The sequence below is a fragment of the Sorex fumeus genome, unplaced genomic scaffold, assembly GCF_029834395.1.
Source record: "Sorex fumeus unplaced genomic scaffold, SorFum_2.1 ptg000006l, whole genome shotgun sequence".
Taxonomy (NCBI): Eukaryota; Metazoa; Chordata; class Mammalia; order Eulipotyphla; family Soricidae; genus Sorex; species Sorex fumeus.
In genome coordinates, this window is record NW_026606063.1 from 10896458 (window position 1) to 10914608 (window position 18151).

Below are 18151 nucleotides of genomic sequence, written 5' to 3' on the forward strand. Positions count from 1 at the left end.
AGCTGAGCTGCCCTGGGGCCTGGCTGGCGGTGCAGGAGGGAGCCCCAGGATCCTCCCCACCCCATGGTCCTGTGCCCGCAGGGCTGCACTTCTTCCAATGCTTGCGGTTTGGTCCCTCTGAGAAAGTCCTGCTGAGCGCAGTCCCATGCCAGTTCTGCTTTGGGGGTTGTAACTTCCCCCTCCAAAGCCAGTAGGAGGCCCGGTGAACATTCCCCACCCTCTCTAGACTCTGTAATCTTACAGATTTACCCAAAGGTGAGAACTGGTGGACCTGGGCCTGGAAGGACACCACATTCTCTTCTACCTTGTCATTAAAGGTGAATTCCACATTCTGCTCCTGAGATGTTTGATTTTCTCTTTGGGAAGAAAAAAAAATTCTTTTGGTGGTGCTCAGGGTTTACTCCTTGCTCTGTGCTCAAGGATCACTCCTGGAGGGCTGGGGAGGCGCTATGGAGTGCTGGGGATAGAATCTGGGTCGGCAGTGTGCAAGGCAAGTACCCTACCTGCCCTGCTCAGGCCCCTGAAAAAAAATTTTTTTAAGTAACAGCCCCAACCCTACTTTGCCCTGACAGTGCTTGGGGGACTGTGAGGTGCTAGGGACCAAACTCAGGGCCTTGCACATGGGAAGCATGTGTTCTACCAACTGAGCTCTCTACTTCCCCCAGAGTGGCTGAATAATTGGAGGTGTGTGTGTGTGGGGGAGGGAGTACGGAGAGGTTTGGTCCACACCTGGTGGTGCTCATGGATCCCTCTTGGTGGTACTGGGAGACCATATGCAGTGCCAGGGATCAAACCAGGAACGGCTGTGTGCAAGGCAAGGGCCCTACCCGCTGTACCATCTCCAGCAACAATAGTTTCTTTCCCTCTGAGCAAAACCAATGCTCTGAGCCATCCCCATAGGGACATGGGTGCTGGGTGAGCCCACCTGGGGGTGAGTGGTGCACCCCCCTCCCCCCCACACACAGTATATACAGACACTTACCAGCACCTTTAATTTATTAGGATTCCCATGCCTAGCTAGCTATTCCACTCAAGTGACCAGAAGACCCAAAGCTCTGGAGGTGAATCAAGTTGCCAGCCCTGGAGAAAGCCTGACGGGGCATCCCTCCCCCCAGAGTCCCATCACCAACCCAAACCTTTCACATGAAAGGCAACAGCCTCCCCACCCCCGACACAGTTCAAATAAAGGCAGGGTTCCCCTCACATGCCACCAGCAGACAGGGCAGGGCGAGCAGAGGGCATGTGTGCAGGGGCTGTGACCCGGGCAACGGGTTGTGACCACGGCAGGTCCATCCTTTCTGTGGGCTGCTGTTACTCCGCACACATAGTGGACGGGCCACGGCGGCTCCTGTGCTCTGGCTCCGAGACTGTCCGCCCAACACTGCACAGACCCCGCCACGTGCCGGCTATGTGCTCCTTAAAAGAACCAAGTTGGTAAGTTGACTTCCCTTTTTTTTAAGTTTCCCTTTGTGTTTTGGTGGCAAGTGGGGAGATTTCCCTGGTAGTGCTCAGGGGCCACTGTGGCCCAGTATGGGGCTGTCTGGGAGCCACCAGGGCCACACCTGGCAGCCTGCAGACACCCCAGTGCTGGGCACCCAGCTCGGGGCCTGGCACAAAGGCAAGTACCACACCCTGGGAGTCATCTGCCTGATCTCCCCCACCCCCACTTTTGGTTTTGGGGCCACACCTGGCAATGCTCAGGAGTTACTCTTGGCAGTGCATGGGGGGGACCATATAGGATGCTGAGGTTCAAACCCAAGTTGTCCGTGTGCAGCCCAATGCCCTACCCCTTGGACCATCGCTCCAGCCCCCATTGGCCTTTCCTTTCTAATTCTTTATTTTATTATTATTATTGTTATTTTGCTTTTTGGGTCACACCCGGCAATGCACAGGGGTTACTCCTAGCTCTGCACTCAGGAATTACTCCTGGTGATGCTCAGGGGACCATATGGGATGCTGAGGATTGAACCCGGGTCAGCCGCGTGCAAGGCAAATGCCTTACCTGCTGTGCTGTTGCTCCAGCCCTTTTTAATTCTTAAAAGAAAAAATACCCTAAAACTTTTTTTCCCCTGGAGTTTTGGGGCCACACCTCGCAGCGCTTCCCTCACCCACAGCTCACCCTTAAAAAAATTAATCTGCAGAGTGCAAGATAGCACAAGTTCAGGCCCAACTCTGCAAGCAGTTGACCCCAGTTAAATCCCGGAGCACTACTGTGTGTGACCAAAAGAAAAAAAATAAGAAAGCTTCAAGCCCATCTTCAGGGTCCCCAATTATGGCTGTGGCAGCTGTTCCTGGCACGTGGCACACCCTGGATGCCCGTTGGCTCCCGGGACTCGCACCGCCCCACCCACAGCCTGTAGAGGCCACTGGCTCCAATGCGGCCCGTGTCCGCCGACCATCCTGTACCTGGGCATCTATGTTAAGGCCTTGGCTGTGATGGAGTTGCCGAGAACATGGCCAAAGCTCCAGAAACTGCCAGACACGGAGGACCAGAGGCTGCTGAGCTTCCTAAAGATGACTCTAGGATGGGGGCGGGGGGAGAAACAGCATGCTTCTCTCTCAGCCTGGGGTCTCCCCAAAGACCCCACCAGAGAGGCTGGACCCAGAATGGAATACGGGCTCCGAGAGGAAGTCCTGCATCTTTCCTGGGCCGCCCGCTCCCTTGGTCCCCCGACTTGTGCCCTGGGATGAGGACAGAAACTCAGGATCGAGGTCTGGGCTACTGCGCCAATCTATGCCCTGGCAGAGTCTTGTGTCCAGGTGGGGCTGGGCTAAAGTCCAGGTGTGCGCTGAGTACCAGCCTGCTGGAGGCCAGGGGAGCAGCACAGCTGGAGCACACGGCAGGAGAGCCCCATGACCTGGGTCTTCCCATCTCTCGGGGAGACAGTGAAGGGGCTCGGAGCAGCTCTTACCAAGGGCCGCCTACGATCCCCTCATGCAGGGAGGCCGACAAGTGAGCACGGGCACCTCTGAGCGGGCACAGGGCAGCATGTGTCCAGCCGGTGGGCTATGACTCCGTTCCTGAGGCGCCCCTCCAGAGGGAGCCTGCGGGAGCCTCAGGAAGGAACCCAGCCAATGGGGGTTGCACAGAGCCTCTGAAGGGGGGGGGGGGGGGTTGTGCCAGCGGGCAGGCCAGCCTGGATCTCACCAGCCCAAGAATCACTGCTCTTGGCTTGGGTTTCGTTAGGCCTGAGTTGAGCTTCCCCTGATCAGGAGGAGACCCTGCAAGGTCACCTCACGATCTGAGCTCCAGGGCACATGGAAGCCTGGCAGGGTGCCCTGGGGCCCGCGGGGTCAGCTGGGGGGTGACTAAGGAGACCTCGCATGACCTGTCATCTTGCGCTGGGGGCGGGCAGGGGGGTGGTCTGGGTGGGAGGACACGGCCCTTGAGGCTTCCTGGCCAGGAGGTGTTGGCCTCAGCGTGAACTTGGAGCATCCGGGTGGCAGCCGAGGCCGGGTGGGCGCTCAGCTGGCGTCGTTGATGGTCGTCCGGGAGGCCCCCAGCAGTCTCTCGCGCTCGTCCTCGTCGGCAGGGGCGCGGCCTCGGGTCAGGCAACTGAGCAGCGGCCGGTGCAGCCCGTTGTAGAGGGCGGTGCCCGCCAGCAGCACCAGGAAGCCGAGGATCTGCAGCGCCTGGAAGGACTCCCAGCCCAGTGCCAGGCTCACGGCCCAGATGGCCACGGTGCGCAGGCTGTCCAGCACCATGCGCGTGGTGGCGCTGAGCTCCTTGGTGACGCTGACGCCCGCGAAGTTGAAGAAGGCGATGCTGCTGATGTTGCCCAGCAGCGCCAGGGCAATGAGCGGCTGCCGGCCCACCTGGCACACGGCGTCGGGCACGTCCTCCAGCGTCCCGCGGGGGCTGCCGCTCAAGGGGCCGGCGGGGATGTAGTTCATGGGCACCAGCAGCAGCGCGAGGATCACGAAGCCGAAGAGGCCTGCGGAGGGGCGGGGCGGGGCGGGGTCACGTGGTCACGTCCGGCCCCGCTAGGACCCAGCGGAGCTCCCCAGGTGCCCCCTCCCCGGCTGCACCAGTGCCCCCTTCTCCGCTCAGGGATCTGTGCCCCCACTGGGAAGGGACAGCGGCCGCTTGGTGGGTCCAAGAGGCCCCGTCGTGGGGGCTGGAGTGGTAGCACAGTGGAGAGAGCGTTTGCCTGGCACGCGAGGCGTGTGCCTGGCACAATCAAGCCAGGTTCGATTCCCAGCATCCCATATGGTCCCCCCAGGACCACCAGGGGTAATTCCTGAGTGCAGAGCCAGGAGTTACCCTGTGCATCGCTGGGCGTGACCCAAAAAGCAAAGAGCAAAAAAAAAAAAAAGAAAGAAAAGAGATCGCATCTTCACTTTGACCCACTGTTCCTGGCCTGAACTCCAGTAAGGGAGGCACTGCGCACAAATGTCCTCACCAGAGCGGCCTTTGGGATGGGGCCTCTCTGACCCTGCCGAGGCCACTCGTTCCTGCCAAAGAGCACTCGGGCCCGGGAGACAGCACAGCGCCAAGGGCCCTTTGCCCTGCACAGGGGCCCAGAGCACTGACAAGAGCACCCCCCCACCCCGCACTGAAGGTGCCAGCCAGCACTGGGTGAATCCCCCGCCGAGCCAGCATGCTTGCAGCCCTCACCAGGTGTGACCCCTCCCATACAAGATCCCTCAAAATCCGTGACAAGATGGGGCGTCCTCTGCAATAAGTGTTTAGAGGCTCAGGAGCAGTGCAGGTGACACTCAGCCTGGCGGTGCGGGCTAGTGGCTCTCACTCTAGCCTGGCGATGTGGTGAGTTCTGGGAACCACCTGGCAGTCACAGGACACGCAACCCACTGCCTGGCCACCAGGTGGGAAGTATGCCCTCCGGCCCCAGCCCCTCGCCCCAGCCTGAGTTTCATACGTTTAAAAACAAATTTTGATTAACATTCACTTTTCTGCTCAGGAACCTTTAGGGGGGGCCACCCTGCATGGCATTTAAAACCTAAATCCTTTGGGGTCGGAGTGATGGTACAAGGGGTAGGGCGTCCTATATGGTCTCCTCCCCGCACCGCCAGGAGTAATTCCTGAGCGCAGAGCCAGGAATAAGCCCTGAGGACTGCTGGGTGTGACTCCCCCCCCCCCCCCCCAACACAAAAACAAATAAAATAATTCCACTAGCCCAGAAAACCCTCTGGAGAGGGAGGACAGAGTCAAGGCATTTGCCTCCCACAGACCAGCCTGGGTTCGATTCCGGCACCACCTGCGGTCCTCCGGGCCCCGCCAGGAGTGATCTCAGAGCACAGAGCTAGGAGCAGTAAGCACTGAGCACTGCTAGGTGTGGCCCCCCAAACAAAAATGAACACAAATCCACTCGGCTGATTTTCAAGGCTTACAGGAAGTGACTTTGCCCTATTTGGTCAAGATTTCCCTCACTCCCACAGCTCGCCCAGAAGCTTCCATGCTGCTTCCAGAGCAGCTACAGGCTGGAGAGGCCGCCGGGCCACTCCTGCAGGGCACCCACAGCGCTCAGCCACCCTAACTTCCCCAGGCCCCCACGGTGGGCAGTGAGGGGAAGATAGGGACACTCCCCCACCCCCCGCACCTGTGGCCCTGGCCCCGCACTCACCCTCAGTGCCGACGGCCCGCAGCGGGTGCACATCGTGCTTGTACACAAACTTCTCCTCTAGCACCATCTGGACAGAGATGATGATCTGGGCCATGATGATCAGCAGGTCCCCTGGGAGAGAGGACGGAGCCCGGGTGAGGCAGGGCTGCGCTGGGGCCATGGGGCGGGCACAGAGCGAGGCACAGGCAGCACAAGGACTCCCACAGCGCCGGGCCTCTGCAGGTCCTCGGTCTGATGTGGTTCCCCGAGGGCAGGGGCTGGCCAGTAGGGCAGTGGGCACTGAGGTTCCGGGGGTCGGAGCCTGCCAGCGCCTGAGGGCTGCTCCCAGCTTTTGCCAAGCTACAGAGTTGGGGACAGATGTCTCGAGTTCCCCCTGTGTGGTCACCCTGGTGTGAAATGATCCCTCCTTGATGCCACCACGAGGGTCCCTGTCACACAGGTCAGGGAACCTTCCCTCTTCTGCGCCTCCCCGAAGCGGCGGCTCGTCTGCACTCAGGCATGTGCACGCCCAGGTGTGCACCCAGGTGTACCTGCCCGCCTGCGTGCCTCCACATACGTGTGGAAGCAGGTCACTGCTGAGTGCTCTCCCTCTCTGAACCCCTTCCCAGCCCTTGGTGCCACTGGCCTTCCCTCCCCTCTGTCGCCCGCCCACCTCCTCACCGGCCTCCCTGGGGCCCGCAGCCCTGGACGCACGCATGCACCTGTGATCACGTCGCTGAGCTTGTGCTGGTCGTCGTGTTTGTTCAGGAGGTCGGCCAGGCCCACGATCACCAGCCCCGCGATGGTGGTGAGGATGCCCAGCCACTGGCTCGGTGCCAGCCTGCGCCCCAGGAAACCCACGGAGAACAGGCCCGTGAAGATGATCACCGAGCCCCGCAGCATCTGGAAGCTGGAGGCGCTGGTCATGGTCAGGGCTGGGAGGGGACAGGAGCACGGCTCAGCCCCCAGGGTCGGAGACGCACCTTGCCCGGCTACGTAAGCATGCGGGGGGGGGGGGGGGGAGGGGGGGAGGGGACACAGGTGGGGGGAAGGGGATGCGGAGCAGGGAGGGGGTGGCTGTGTGTGCAGGGGGCTTCTCCGGGCCTGGCCTGTACTCACCCACATACATGATGCTGGTCCCGGTCATGTCGCAGAGGGCGGGGGGCAGGAAGAGGAGGGGGCTGAAGTGCTGTTGGTTTTCCATGCTGCCATCGGGGGACCCTGCCGCTCTGCACCGGAGGATGTAGAAGACGGCCAGGCAGGAGAACTCTCCTAGGAACATGCCCACCGCCTGCAGGGGCAGAACCAAGTTTACAGCAAGGAGGGGGAGGGGGAGGAGGAGGAGGAGAGGGAGGAGGCGGAGGAAGATGAGGAAGAGGAGGATCGCCAGAAGGATTCTCCTCTTGGTCAGATGGGTTGTGGGCAGTGCAGCAATACCTGCAGCTGCTCAGCCATCTTCCAACCCCCAAAGAGTATTCTCTAAATCGGGACCTCCTCCCCCACCCCCCACAACCAGAGGTGTTCAGGAGCCCCGGGGCAACCCTGGTGATATAGCATGTGGTATGGGTCAGGCAGTGCTCAGGCCCTGGGGGCCCACTCAGTATGGCCCTGAACCGAAGGCATCACCCCTGAGTCACCTCCCCGGTCCCTAAGATATTTCTTTCTCAGTTTTGGGGCACACCCGGATGGTGGTAATCCAGGCTTCCTCCTGGCTCTGTGCTCAGGGATCACTCCTGGCGGGGCTCAGGGGAACCATATGGGATGCCGGGGATCGAACCTGGGGTGGCCACGTCCTGGGAAAGCACTTTCCCTGCCATTCCGATTTTTAAAATAGCACCTTTCTCTCAGCAACGGCTTACCTAGCTCCCGGTCCTGACAGCAGACGGTCCAGAGCTGCACCCTGAGGCCCTCAAGCACCCTGATGGAAACCGCAGGGCTACCTGGGCCCCTCTGAAAACCACCCATCTAGGCCACCCCGTAGATTAAGTTTGGGAAGGAGAAATGGAGGTGGGGGTGGAGGTGGGGGGCTGAGCGGCTCTAGAGCTTCTGTAAGATCCCGAGCTGAGCCCGCACTCCCCAGAGCTGCCATTGGGTGCCCTTCCCTGGAGGTCTGCCTTGGGCCAGGGCCGGGCTCCAGGCACGCAGAACAGGGCCTGCTCCCCTGAATGTTTTTTTTTTCTTTTTGGGTTACACCCAGCGATGCACAGGGGTTACTCCTGGCTCATGCACTCAGGAATTACTCCCGGCTGTGCTGGGGTGGGGGGTGGGGGCACATGGGATGCTGGGAATCGAACCCGGGTCGGGCCACATGCAAGGCAAACGCCCCACCTGCTGCACTATCACCCTTCCCTGGATGCTTTTTAAAGGCCTCAGCAGCAACTCTGGATGCAGGAGGAAGTCAGGAAGCAGCGGGTGGAGCAGAGAGGATGGGTGGGTACCTGGAGGAAGGGGTGATTGAACAGGTGCTCCGGGCTCTCTCCGCAGCCTTTGACGCTGAACCTGTCGGCCCACCTGCGGAGGGAGGAGAGAGGATCAACCATGTCCCAGCAGCTCAGCCACCCTGGCCCCGGAGCCCGAGGCAGACTCATGCCAAGCCTCCCGGGAGAGTCTTCTGCCGAGAAAGCTTTACTTAGGGAACAGGGGGCAGGCAAACGAGGCCCCTGGCACCCCCAATAACTGGACATGGGCCCAGAAACCTTGGCTGCCTCAGGGGCGACTGCGGTGGGTGTGGGTGGAAGCGACCCATGTCCTTGCACTCTGAGTACGACCCCTGGGCCTGTGCTGTACACACACACGGAGCCCCCGCGATGTGTATCCCTTGTTACAGCTGCTCCCCCGACCCCTGTTTTAGTAACCCCAGGCTTCATCACTGAACTGCCCCTTTTCCTCCCCTCAGAGAAGCTTACAGTGCTCCCCTGGGCACTCCTAATTCCCCGAGTTTATCTTTAACCTTTCCTTTGTGTTTTTCCTCTCATAGTCACGATTTTCTCAAGTCAGTCTCAGTTACTTATAAGTCAAAACTTCTGGTACTCCTGGACTTTGTATTTGCAGTGAATTATTTGCTTATTGTATTTCCCCTGTGGCCTTTTCCTATTTTACGACAGAGCAACGTTCTCTGCCTAAACACAGAAAGACCGTTAATGCTATGCTCCTAATATCTGGGAGATGGCTGACTCTGAAAGATACCGACTCCTGGGCATCTGTCAAAATTACTTGATCCGGGCTTTGGTGGCTGGGGAGGTCCCGCTATGAGACTGGGATGGACCAGGGGCTAGCTGTGAAGCGGCCCCGCCACTGAGATGGGACAGCCTAGAAAGAAAAGCATGGTCTTGGTGCAAGCCGTTATGACTTAAGAGACAGAACCTCCATGGGGAAGGACAAGCTGGACCAGCCTGAGGACCTAGTCTGTGACTTACGATAAAAGTCTTGCTTGTCCCTGGAGCCCAGAGAACTAAGTTTTAGAATCTATATCTCTGTGTTTATCCAAATAACTGCAAGTATTAATAAGAAGTAAACTGTCACTGTCCTCCTGTTGTTCATCGATTTGCTCGAGTGGGCCCAGTAACGTCTCCATTGGAGACTTTGCTGTTACTGTGTCCGGCATATCGAATACGTCACAGGGAGCTTGCCAGGCTCTGCCGTGCGGGCGAGATACTCTCGGCAGCTTGCCGGGCTCTCCGAGAGGGGCGGAGGAATCGAACTCGGGTCGGCCAGGCTGCCTACACGCAAGGCAAACACCCTACCACTGTGCTATCACTCCAGCCCTACTAAAGGAAAAGAAAAGCAATAAAGGTGTCCCTGGGAGACAGCGGTCTCCTTGAGTTACCCGCCCCCCGCCCCCCGAGAATTGCCTCTGCCCAAAAGCTTTACCTCTGTAAATGATCAATCTCACCTACTTACAGTGCTATACCTTGAACGCCCCAGATGTTCCAGCTCTGCATGAAACGAGCCATTTTCACCCTCAGTCCACAGCCCCCGTCTCTTTGTTCCTCTTTGTGGGGGAGGCTGGGGAGGTGGTTCTTGGCCACTGAATGCATGTGTTGCGCCCCCACAAATTTTGAACTCAAACCCCCCCAATCAGGGTTCCGTGCACTCCTCCCCAAATCACAGTGTCTCTGCTGCTTTTACCTCCCTGTGTGTACACACACTGCACCGTGTCAGACTGGATTTTTCGTTTGGGTTCTGGGCCGCCCCCAGTGGTGCACCTGTTCCCAGCTGTGCTGGGACTACCAGGTGGTGCCAGGGAACAAACCCAGGCCTCCGACATGTGCAGCATGTGCTCCGGCCTGCCGAGCCGTCTCTTCCATCTCACAGATTTAATTAAAAAAAAAAGTTTCCAAGGTCGAAGTGACAGTACAGCAGATAGGGCGTTTGCCTTGCACACCTGGTTTCGATCCCTGGCATCCCATAGGGTCCTCTGAGCACCGCCAGGAGTAATTCCTGAGTAACCCTGAATATCGCCAGGTGTGACCCTGAGTATCACTGGGTGTGACCCAAACAACAACCACAGGCTTCCTGAACTTCAGCAACTTTCTCCTCAGTCTTTGCCCAGTTTGAAACACCCCTCTCGAGGCCAGAGCGATGGTGCAGCAGGTAAGGCAGCTGCCTTAGGGAACCCCAGCTCAATCCTTGGCACTTCAGATGGTCCCCCATGTCCTACCAGGAGTGATCTCTGGCTACTACCAGGGGTGGTCCAATCCCATTGTCCCCCAGTACAAAGCAAAAGAAATAAACAAACATGACTCCAAGGCCTCAGTCGATCGTTAACAGACTCATGGCACCAGCACAGCCCAGAGCCCCCTCTGCAAGCTGCCTGGTCCCATGTCCCTCAGAGAGCCACGGGGTCATTCCCAGGCCAGCTTGAAAGCAGGCCAGTCCCAGAGCCCGCAAACTCCTGGAGGGTCAGCCGCAGTGCGTGTGCATCCCCACTGACCAGACGGGTTGCCCGGCATCGCGCACTAAGGCTCCTATGGTCAGTCAGGCCTCTGCGTCTAGCGCGGGGAGTCTCTTGACGGGCAGCTCTGCAGGGAGCTGGCCCGTGCACCCTTCTCTGATTCTCCCTCCTGGCTCAACAGCTTCGGCCCTTCCTGACAGCTGGCTCCTAGGGCCACTGACTCCAGGGGGGCTCCCAGGGCTCGTGAGCTGGCCAGACCCTCTCTTCCATGAGACCTGATTGGCAGGCGGGGTGCTCTTGCAGGTTTGGTTGGCTCTAGTGGAGGACCAGGCTCCTCCCTGGCCAGCTGCCTGCCCTGGGGATGCTGCTATCTGGAGGACAATGCCTGGGGCTGATTTTTCTGTTCCGGTTTTTGGCCCCCCCCCCCCCCCCCCCCCAGCAATGCTCAGGGGTTAGTCCTGGCTCTGTACTGAGCAATCTCTCCTGGTGTGCTTGGGGGACCACATGGGAAGCTGAGGATCAGACCTAGGTGGGTCGCATGCAAGGCAAACGCTCTACCCACTATAATACTGCTCCAACCTCCGTGATTTTTATTTTATTATTTCTTTGGGGGTCACCCCCCTACTCACAGCTTTGTGCTCTTGGGACCACATAGTACAGAATCAAGTCGGGTCCCCTACATGCAAAGCTGGCACTCGGTTTGCTCAGCTCTCGTCCCAGCTCTAAGACTTCTTTGTGTGTGTGTGTGTGTGTGTGTGTGTGTGTGTGTGTGTGTGTGTGTGACAACCGTTGGTGCTTGGGGCTTACTCCTTGAGGTGCTCAGGTCTCACCTTGGTGGTGCCAGGGACTGAAGCCAGCGTGAGTACAGGTCAATGTGGAACGTAGAATGCATCTATCAGGGTCTGGCAACAAAGGCCCTCCGAGTTCCCTTTATGCCCCTCCTGCCTCAGTGTACCTCAAAGTACTGTCAGAACACAGCCGATTCGCTTGCTCTTCTCCCCTTCGTCCCACAGGTGTGCTCTGTACCCCTCGATGGAGCCACAATTTCTGATGACACCTCCCTGCGGTCCTCTAGGGTTAAACAATTCAATCTCTTTGCCTTTTCGCCTAAGATGGTCTCAGTGTGGCTGATGAAGCAGATTCCGTTACAACGCTGTCACTCTGGTTCCAGACCTGTTTTTCTTAAATGTCCCTCCCTAGCCTGAATAATACAGGCACCATGGGCTGGTGGCTTCTTGGCTAGCTCATTCTAACGACTAGCAGTGCCCGAAGAGCGCCCAAAGGCCTTCTCCCTCTCCCCTGACCCTTAGTACCACCAGCAAAGGCCACGCCATGCCCAGAAGCTGGGGGCCGGGTTGGCAGAGATGCTGTCCAGGCCCTGAGTTTAGAGGGGGTAGAGCTGGGCTCAGGGCCCTGGCACAGAGGCCAGGCCGAGAGGTTGGTTTAGCTCCTGGTCAAGTGTGGAGCCCAGAGACGACAAGAGAACACAGCCCAGTCACGCGTGTCTCCGGACCTTGCAGAGAGGAGACCCTGGCCCAGGCCCGGGAAGCCCAGAAGGGGAGGCAGAGCTCTGAGGGTCTGCGGGGGGCCGGCTGGGAAGGCAGAGAGGAATCTGGGTTAGGGGTCCAGGCTGCAACTGTGCCACGAGAGGCGTGAAGCCGGGCACGCAGCTGGCTCAGGCATGTAGAGCCAAGTGCCCGAGTCCAGATCTTCAGGCAGGCGGGCGGACGAGGAGGCCCTGCCAAATTCTGAAGGTCAACCAGGAGCCCAGGGCAAAAGAAAACCACTTCCTCATCGGAGCTCACCCTGACCCGGTGCTCCCGAAAGCCGACTGGGGCTGTTACAGTCGCCAGCCCCAGTTACTCACTGAGGGGACGTGAGCTCAACATCTGGCACTGTCTGCCAGGAGGGTGCCGGCGCCCAGACACCATGCCATGCCATGCCTCCCACCGACTCTGGGTGGGGCACTAGCAGGGGAGCTGCCTTGGGGCTATCCACCCTCTCCCAGCGCTTGCATGTGCCTGGACAGGCTGGGCTGGCAGCATTCCCGGGAATCGGGAATTGGAATCCACCTGTATCCCAGGCCTGAATCAGATCAGGTGTCAGGGGGCCCGCCAGCCACCAGCCCGGGGCAGAGAGAAGGCCAGGCCTGAGGATGGTTCCCAGCACTGCCGGGAAAGGTCAGCGGAGCAGCCAGGCCACCTGGGGGATGATGACCAGCCTCAGGCGAGAGATGGGGGCAGGGAACGGGAACACTGAGCTCTTTGCAAAAGCAATTCACAGATGTGGTCTTTGTTTTGTTATTTTTGTTTTTAGGCCACCCCAGACACGCCTGGGGACTCTCCTGGCTGGAAGAGGGAGGGGGGAGGAGGGATGGGATGGGGAGGGAGGGGTTTGCTCCCAGCAGGACTGGGGACCGCACCTCCAATCTGGGCTTCCTGCATGTAAATCCTATCCTCAAGCCCCTTTTACGATGGGCCCTGTCACTAATCTGCGTCTGTACATGCGCAGTCCACTGGCTATTGACTTCACTGGACTTGAAGCCCCGGGTCAAGAATCTGTGTTGTGGGTTGCAGGGGGATAGTTCAGGGGGTGAAGGGGCACGGACAGACGATCCAGATTCCCCACGTGGTCACCCGAGCACCGCCAGGAGTGGCCCCAAAGCAAAGATACAAGAGAATCTGCCTTTTACCCGGGAGGGCGACCACTGTCACAGTCAGTGAAGAGAAAGTCCAGGGCCAACTTGGTCCGTGCAAATTCGCATTCCACAAAGGCGCGGGGCATGCAGAAAGCCCGGACTTCAGAGTGTCCCAGGCTGTGCAATTCAAGTTTGCTCTCTGGGGCTTGGCAGGTGGTTTGGCGGGCCGGGGCTCATGCTTCACCCGTGGGACCCCCAGGTTCAATCCCCAGCACCACACAGTCTGCAGGATGCTAGCAGCAGCCCCCTGGGCACTGCTGGAAGTGTCTCGCTTTCGTGTCAAAACAAAAACAGGGAATCTTCTTATCTATCACACCGGGACAGTAACTGTCAACATAGAAGAACTGTCAAAAATCAGAAGTGAGATGTGCAAAATCTTGCCAGGCAGGGCAGGGCTGCAAATCCTTTTCTGGGGAGAGAGCTCCCTGCGCTGGCATGCAGGTTATGCATGCAGGGGTGGAGCCTGGCACATGCAGGCCCCAGGCATGCTGGGGAGTGACCCCCACCACAAGCACTGATGGGGAGCAGCCCCCAGGCCCTGACACAGGAGGCCCCCAAGACAGCATCAATCTTTTTCTGCTATCTGCACTCTGCGCTGAGTCCAGAGCACACAGTCTCTGGAACCTTCTCTGCTGGCGGAGTCAGGAGCAGCTGGAGGACCATCACAGTCACAGTCATCTTTTTGTTGTTGCTGTTTGGGGGCCACACGGCATACTCAGGGCTTACTCCTGGCTCTGCACTCAGGGATCACTCCTGGTGGTACTACTAAGGGGACTCTATGGGGTGCCGGGGATTGAACCCAGGTTAACAGAGTTCAAGGCAAACGCCCTACCCGCTGTACTATCGCTCCAGCCCAAAGCTCCCATCTGAAAGCAGTCAAAGGCCCCTGGAGAGTGTCCTGGGCTGCTTCTGCCGGGGTGAGTCACCCTGATGTGGCTATCTCAAAGCTCAGCACTCTGCAGGGATGTGTGGTGGGTGGTGGCTGGTGACAGAGGAAGTGGCCCCAGCGAGGGTCACACTTCCCAGCAGAATCTCGGCTGCTTCCTCCTGGCGGGCGGACTCTGTTTCTTCTTCCTGCTGTGGCCACGGGCGTCTCCACTCCCCCGGAACCCCTCTCGTCTGAGTCTCAGGGACCACCCACCTCGGCAGTGAATCTGTGTGCAGGGTAAGAGCAGGGAGAGCTGCTCCCCTTCCCAGGTGCGCCCTAGTCCCCCCCACTTACAGACGTGTGTCCTCCCAGACCACCCCACTGACCTCTAGCTGCCCAGACCCCTGCCTGCTCCCGGCGCTCAAGGTCAGGGGGAGGGATCACTTCCGGGAGCACCTCTCTGGGAAGTCAGGCCTAGCAAGGCCCCTGCACCCCCAGGATCCCTTCCTGGCTGGGTGAGCTTTAGTTTGCCAATGTTTGGGGGGCGCTCGATACTTCACACACCAGAGAAGGGGGTATGTATGTGTGGAAACGCTGGGCCCCAGATATGCCCGGGGTCGGCCTGAAGCAGCACCAGGTGAAATGGTGGGTCTCTGGGAGAGGCCTGGGGACGGGGAGCCCCAAGAAGGGAGGCCCCCTGCTGAGACCCAGCCAGGGCAGACCCATCCCTGAGCCGTTGGACAAGCAGAAGGGCCTCCTGTGGGGCCACCTGGAAGTCCCCTCACATGCGCGGCGCGTGCTCTGTCCACTTCCTCACACATCTCAATCTCCCCACCTACCACGGGGAACTGGGCCCGGACACCCCAGAGGATCGGTGGGAGGACCCGAACCCCGAAGCATGAGCGAGATATTGGGTACTGTACCTGCCACAGAGGCTGGTGGCCCTGGCCCAGAGGGAGAACCCAGGGGGCCTGGCCACTCAGCGAGTGACCACGTCCTTGGGTGTGGGACTCCCCTAGAAGTGGGCCCCGTGCCAGCACCTCTGGTCAAGGGAGCTCAGGACTCCAGGGAATAGTTGGAAGGAACTGGGGGCCAGCTAGTCCTAGAGAAAACCAGCAGTGCCCGGATATTCACCTGTATGTGTATGTGTGTGTGTGTGTGTGTGTGTGTGTGTGCGGGGGGGGGGGGGGGGAGGGGGGTAGGGTGTTGAGGTTGATGACAAGTGCCACTGCCCCACGCAGTCCTGGGCGCAGGCTCGAGACAGGCAGGAACTCAGCCCCTTGCTGGCGGAGTTGAACTTGGGCAAGCCATTCCGTCTGTCCAAATCCCAGCCTTCCAGTCTGTTTCAGGGGGCAGGAGGGGTACACCCAGGGGTGCTAGTTGGGGATGCACCTGGGGGCCCCAGCCCGCCCAGCCTGGCTCCAGGGCTCATTGTCATCTGCCTGCCCTGACAGCAACTCCTGCTGGGGGGAGGGGGGGAGAGGTTATTCCCACAGGAGACGCCGAGTTCTGGGCTGGTCCCACTCTGCGGTCCCGGCTGGACCCTGAGGACCCCTCAGCAACCACCCTCACCCCCATCAGGCGACAGGGCAAAGGGTGGCACCGAAGGTTGGGGTCCCCCTGGGGGCCTCTTCCTGCTCCCAGGCAGCCTCTGAGGGAGGCCCGGGGCCATCAGGGCCTCTGGCTTCTGACCTGACCTGTCTGGAGCGTTTATGGGAGACGCTGAGTCAGCCGTTTGTCTCCCAGTGACTGGCAAGCACCACTCTCCCTGGGGACCACCGTCCTGGCAGACCCTGGCCACCACCAGCCCTTCCCTGGCCCTTTGACATTTGTGGGCTACTCCCAGCTTGGTGCTCAGGGGACCACATGGTACAGAGGCCTCCCATAACAAGGCCATGACCCAGGGCCTCCCACAACAAGGCAAGTGTTCTCTGAGCCACCTTCTCCAAGGTGGGGGCTGGCTGGGTGGGTTCCCAGCGGGTGGTCTTAGTGGGTTGGACCCAGCCAGACAGTGCAGACAGTGGCCTCCCACTCATGTCTCCAGGACAGGACGGGACACTGCCCCCCCAGAGGGAGCTTCCTAGACCCCCTCATCTGTCAGGGGATGCCTTGTCGATCCCTCCTTCCCCTGGGTCACCAGGCTGATGGGGACATTTTTCAGGTTCCCCCCACTCACTGTTGGCTGTGTGGGGACCCCCCCTCTAGTAACACAGATGGGAGTGGGGCCTTGGGGCAACCATGGGCTGGCACCTGGGGCTAGGCATGTGCTCCTGTCCTCTGCGATATCTTGGGACCTCAATCTTAACGTTTCTGAGGTGGTTTATTTTATTTGGGGCCCTGTGGTGTTGCTCAGGGGGTTACTTTTTTATGGGGGGGGGGCACACACCCTCGGTGCTCTGGGTTTCCTCCTGGCTCTGTGCTCTGGAATTAACTCCTGGCTGGATTGGGAAACCATATAGGGGTGCCAGGGACCAACCAGGGTCAGCCAGTGTGCAAGGCAAGAGGCTCTACCTGCTGTCCTATCACTCTGGACCCCAAATCTTAAGACTCTCGCTCACAGGCTCAGCTTGAAAGACGCCCCATTGATTATGGGGTAAGATCCAGCCCAGGCCTCGTGGATGGGCTGGTTGTCACCCATTTGGCCCAGGCCGGGCTGTTCCCGTCTCCCGGGCAGAAAACACTCCGAGGTTTGGAATCGGCGCGGCCACCCCTCGGGGAGGGGCCTGCGGGGCACCCGCTGACCACTGACCGCCTGCGCGGGCCCCGCACGCTCGAGGGTTACCCGCTGGCCTGGGCGCAGCCTCCCGGGCCCCCCCAGGCCCACACAGGAGAGGAGCCCGGTGGCCTCCCTGAAAGCAGAGGACATTGGGGCGCGGGGCTGGGGGGAAGGGCCTGGGCAGGACCCCCGGCACACGGGCAAACTCGGGGCTCACTTGCCCCTGCCCGGCTCCGCTCTGCGCCTCCGGGGCCCCCGCAGCACCCCAAAACCCATCGGAGAAGCTGGGCGCCCAGGAGAGGCCCGAAAAGGCGCACCGGGACGAGGGAGGGAGGGGAAGGGCCGCGGGGGGATCCCCCACCCCAGCCCCAACTCGCCCCGAGTGGTCGCAGCGGGTCAGCAAGGACCGTCCCCCCACCCCCAACCGCCCCGGCCCGGACTCACTTAGCCGACAGCGTGTTGATAGAGCCGGTGACGAGCATGAGCCCGGCCAGGAACAGCTGGTACTTGGTCCAGGCCATGACGACCTCGGCTCGGCGCCGTCCCCCCAGCAGCGGCTGGACACCGGGTCCCCCCTGGCCCGGGTCTCGGCGGCGGCCGCTTCCGGGCCCGAGTCACGTGACGCGAGGCCCCGCCCCGCGCCGGGTAGCCGAGCTCCGGGCCCTTGCGGGCCGCGGTCGGAGCTCTTGGGCTCCGGGGCCCCTCCGGGGGTGGGCGGATGCGGGGGGCCGGGGCCGCGGGAAGGGCCGTGAGCTACCTGCGGGGCTGGGCCTGGTTGGAGCCCGACCCCCGGGGCACAGATTCACCGTGGGAATCCGCGCCCTCGGGTGCCCCGGGGGACGGGTCCCCTCCCTCCAGGGTGCTGCCCCTTCCCGAGAGGTGGTGTCGGGGCAAGGGGAAGGGGTGTTGGGGCAAGGGAAGGGTTCCAGCACATCAGGGGGGAGATGGAGCGGTCTCAGGCTTGCCCCCGGACCCCCGCGCTCCCCCTACCCCACATCCCCTCCACCCGCGCTCCCCCTACCCCACATCCCCTCCACCCCCACCCCGTCACTGCTCTTTGCCTGGATTCCTGGCTAGGCTCGAGAATCCCCGTGGATTAGTTCTATTTGTTTGCAGCACTGGAGAATGTCCGGCTCTGGGGCCCGGAGAGATGGTACAGAGCGAAGGGCGCTTGTTTTTCACACATCTGACTGCTGTTTGAGCTGTCCCGCACACCATGTGGTCCTCCGAGCCCCGCCAGGGGTGTTCCCGGAGCACAGAGCCAGGAGTAGGCCCTGAGCACCCCTGGGTGTGGCCCAAAAACCACAAAACAGAACACGACAACAACAACCAAGCCCTGACTTTGAAATTCATATACCTGATTCTCAGCACACACACCCCCCGCCCCCAGCCCCTGTCATCCCCAGGCCTC

General features: G+C 60.3%; 1 protein-coding gene across 1 annotated transcript; it reads right to left on the reverse strand.

Moving 5' to 3' along the window:
- Positions 1 to 1855: 1855 nt before the first annotated feature.
- SLC35F6 (solute carrier family 35 member F6) lies at positions 1856 to 17313 on the reverse strand. The gene is made up of 6 exons (XM_056124272.1): positions 17185 to 17313; positions 8003 to 8075; positions 6684 to 6855; positions 6287 to 6499; positions 5586 to 5696; positions 1856 to 3935 (listed from the first exon to the last, which is right to left on the reverse strand). The coding sequence occupies exons 1-6, from the start codon at positions 17259 to 17261 to the stop codon at positions 3466 to 3468; spliced, it is 1116 nt and encodes a 371-aa protein (XP_055980247.1). The 5' UTR covers positions 17262 to 17313; the 3' UTR covers positions 1856 to 3465.
- Positions 17314 to 18151: the final 838 nt, after the last annotated feature.

Excerpts from the sequence above, each read along its gene's own strand:
- SLC35F6 (XM_056124272.1), bottom strand. The coding sequence starts at position 17,261 with ATGGCCTGGACCAAGTACCAGCTGTTCCTGGCCGGGCTCATGCTCGTC. Across the intron at positions 8,076-17,184 it reads ATCAACACGCTGTCGGCTAA|GTGGGCCGACAGGTTCAGCG; the intron begins GTGAGTCCGGGC and ends CTCCCTCCGCAG. Across the intron at positions 6,500-6,683 it reads GACCAGCATCATGTATGTGG|CCCTGACCATGACCAGCGCC; the intron begins GTGAGTACAGGC and ends GTCCCCTCCCAG.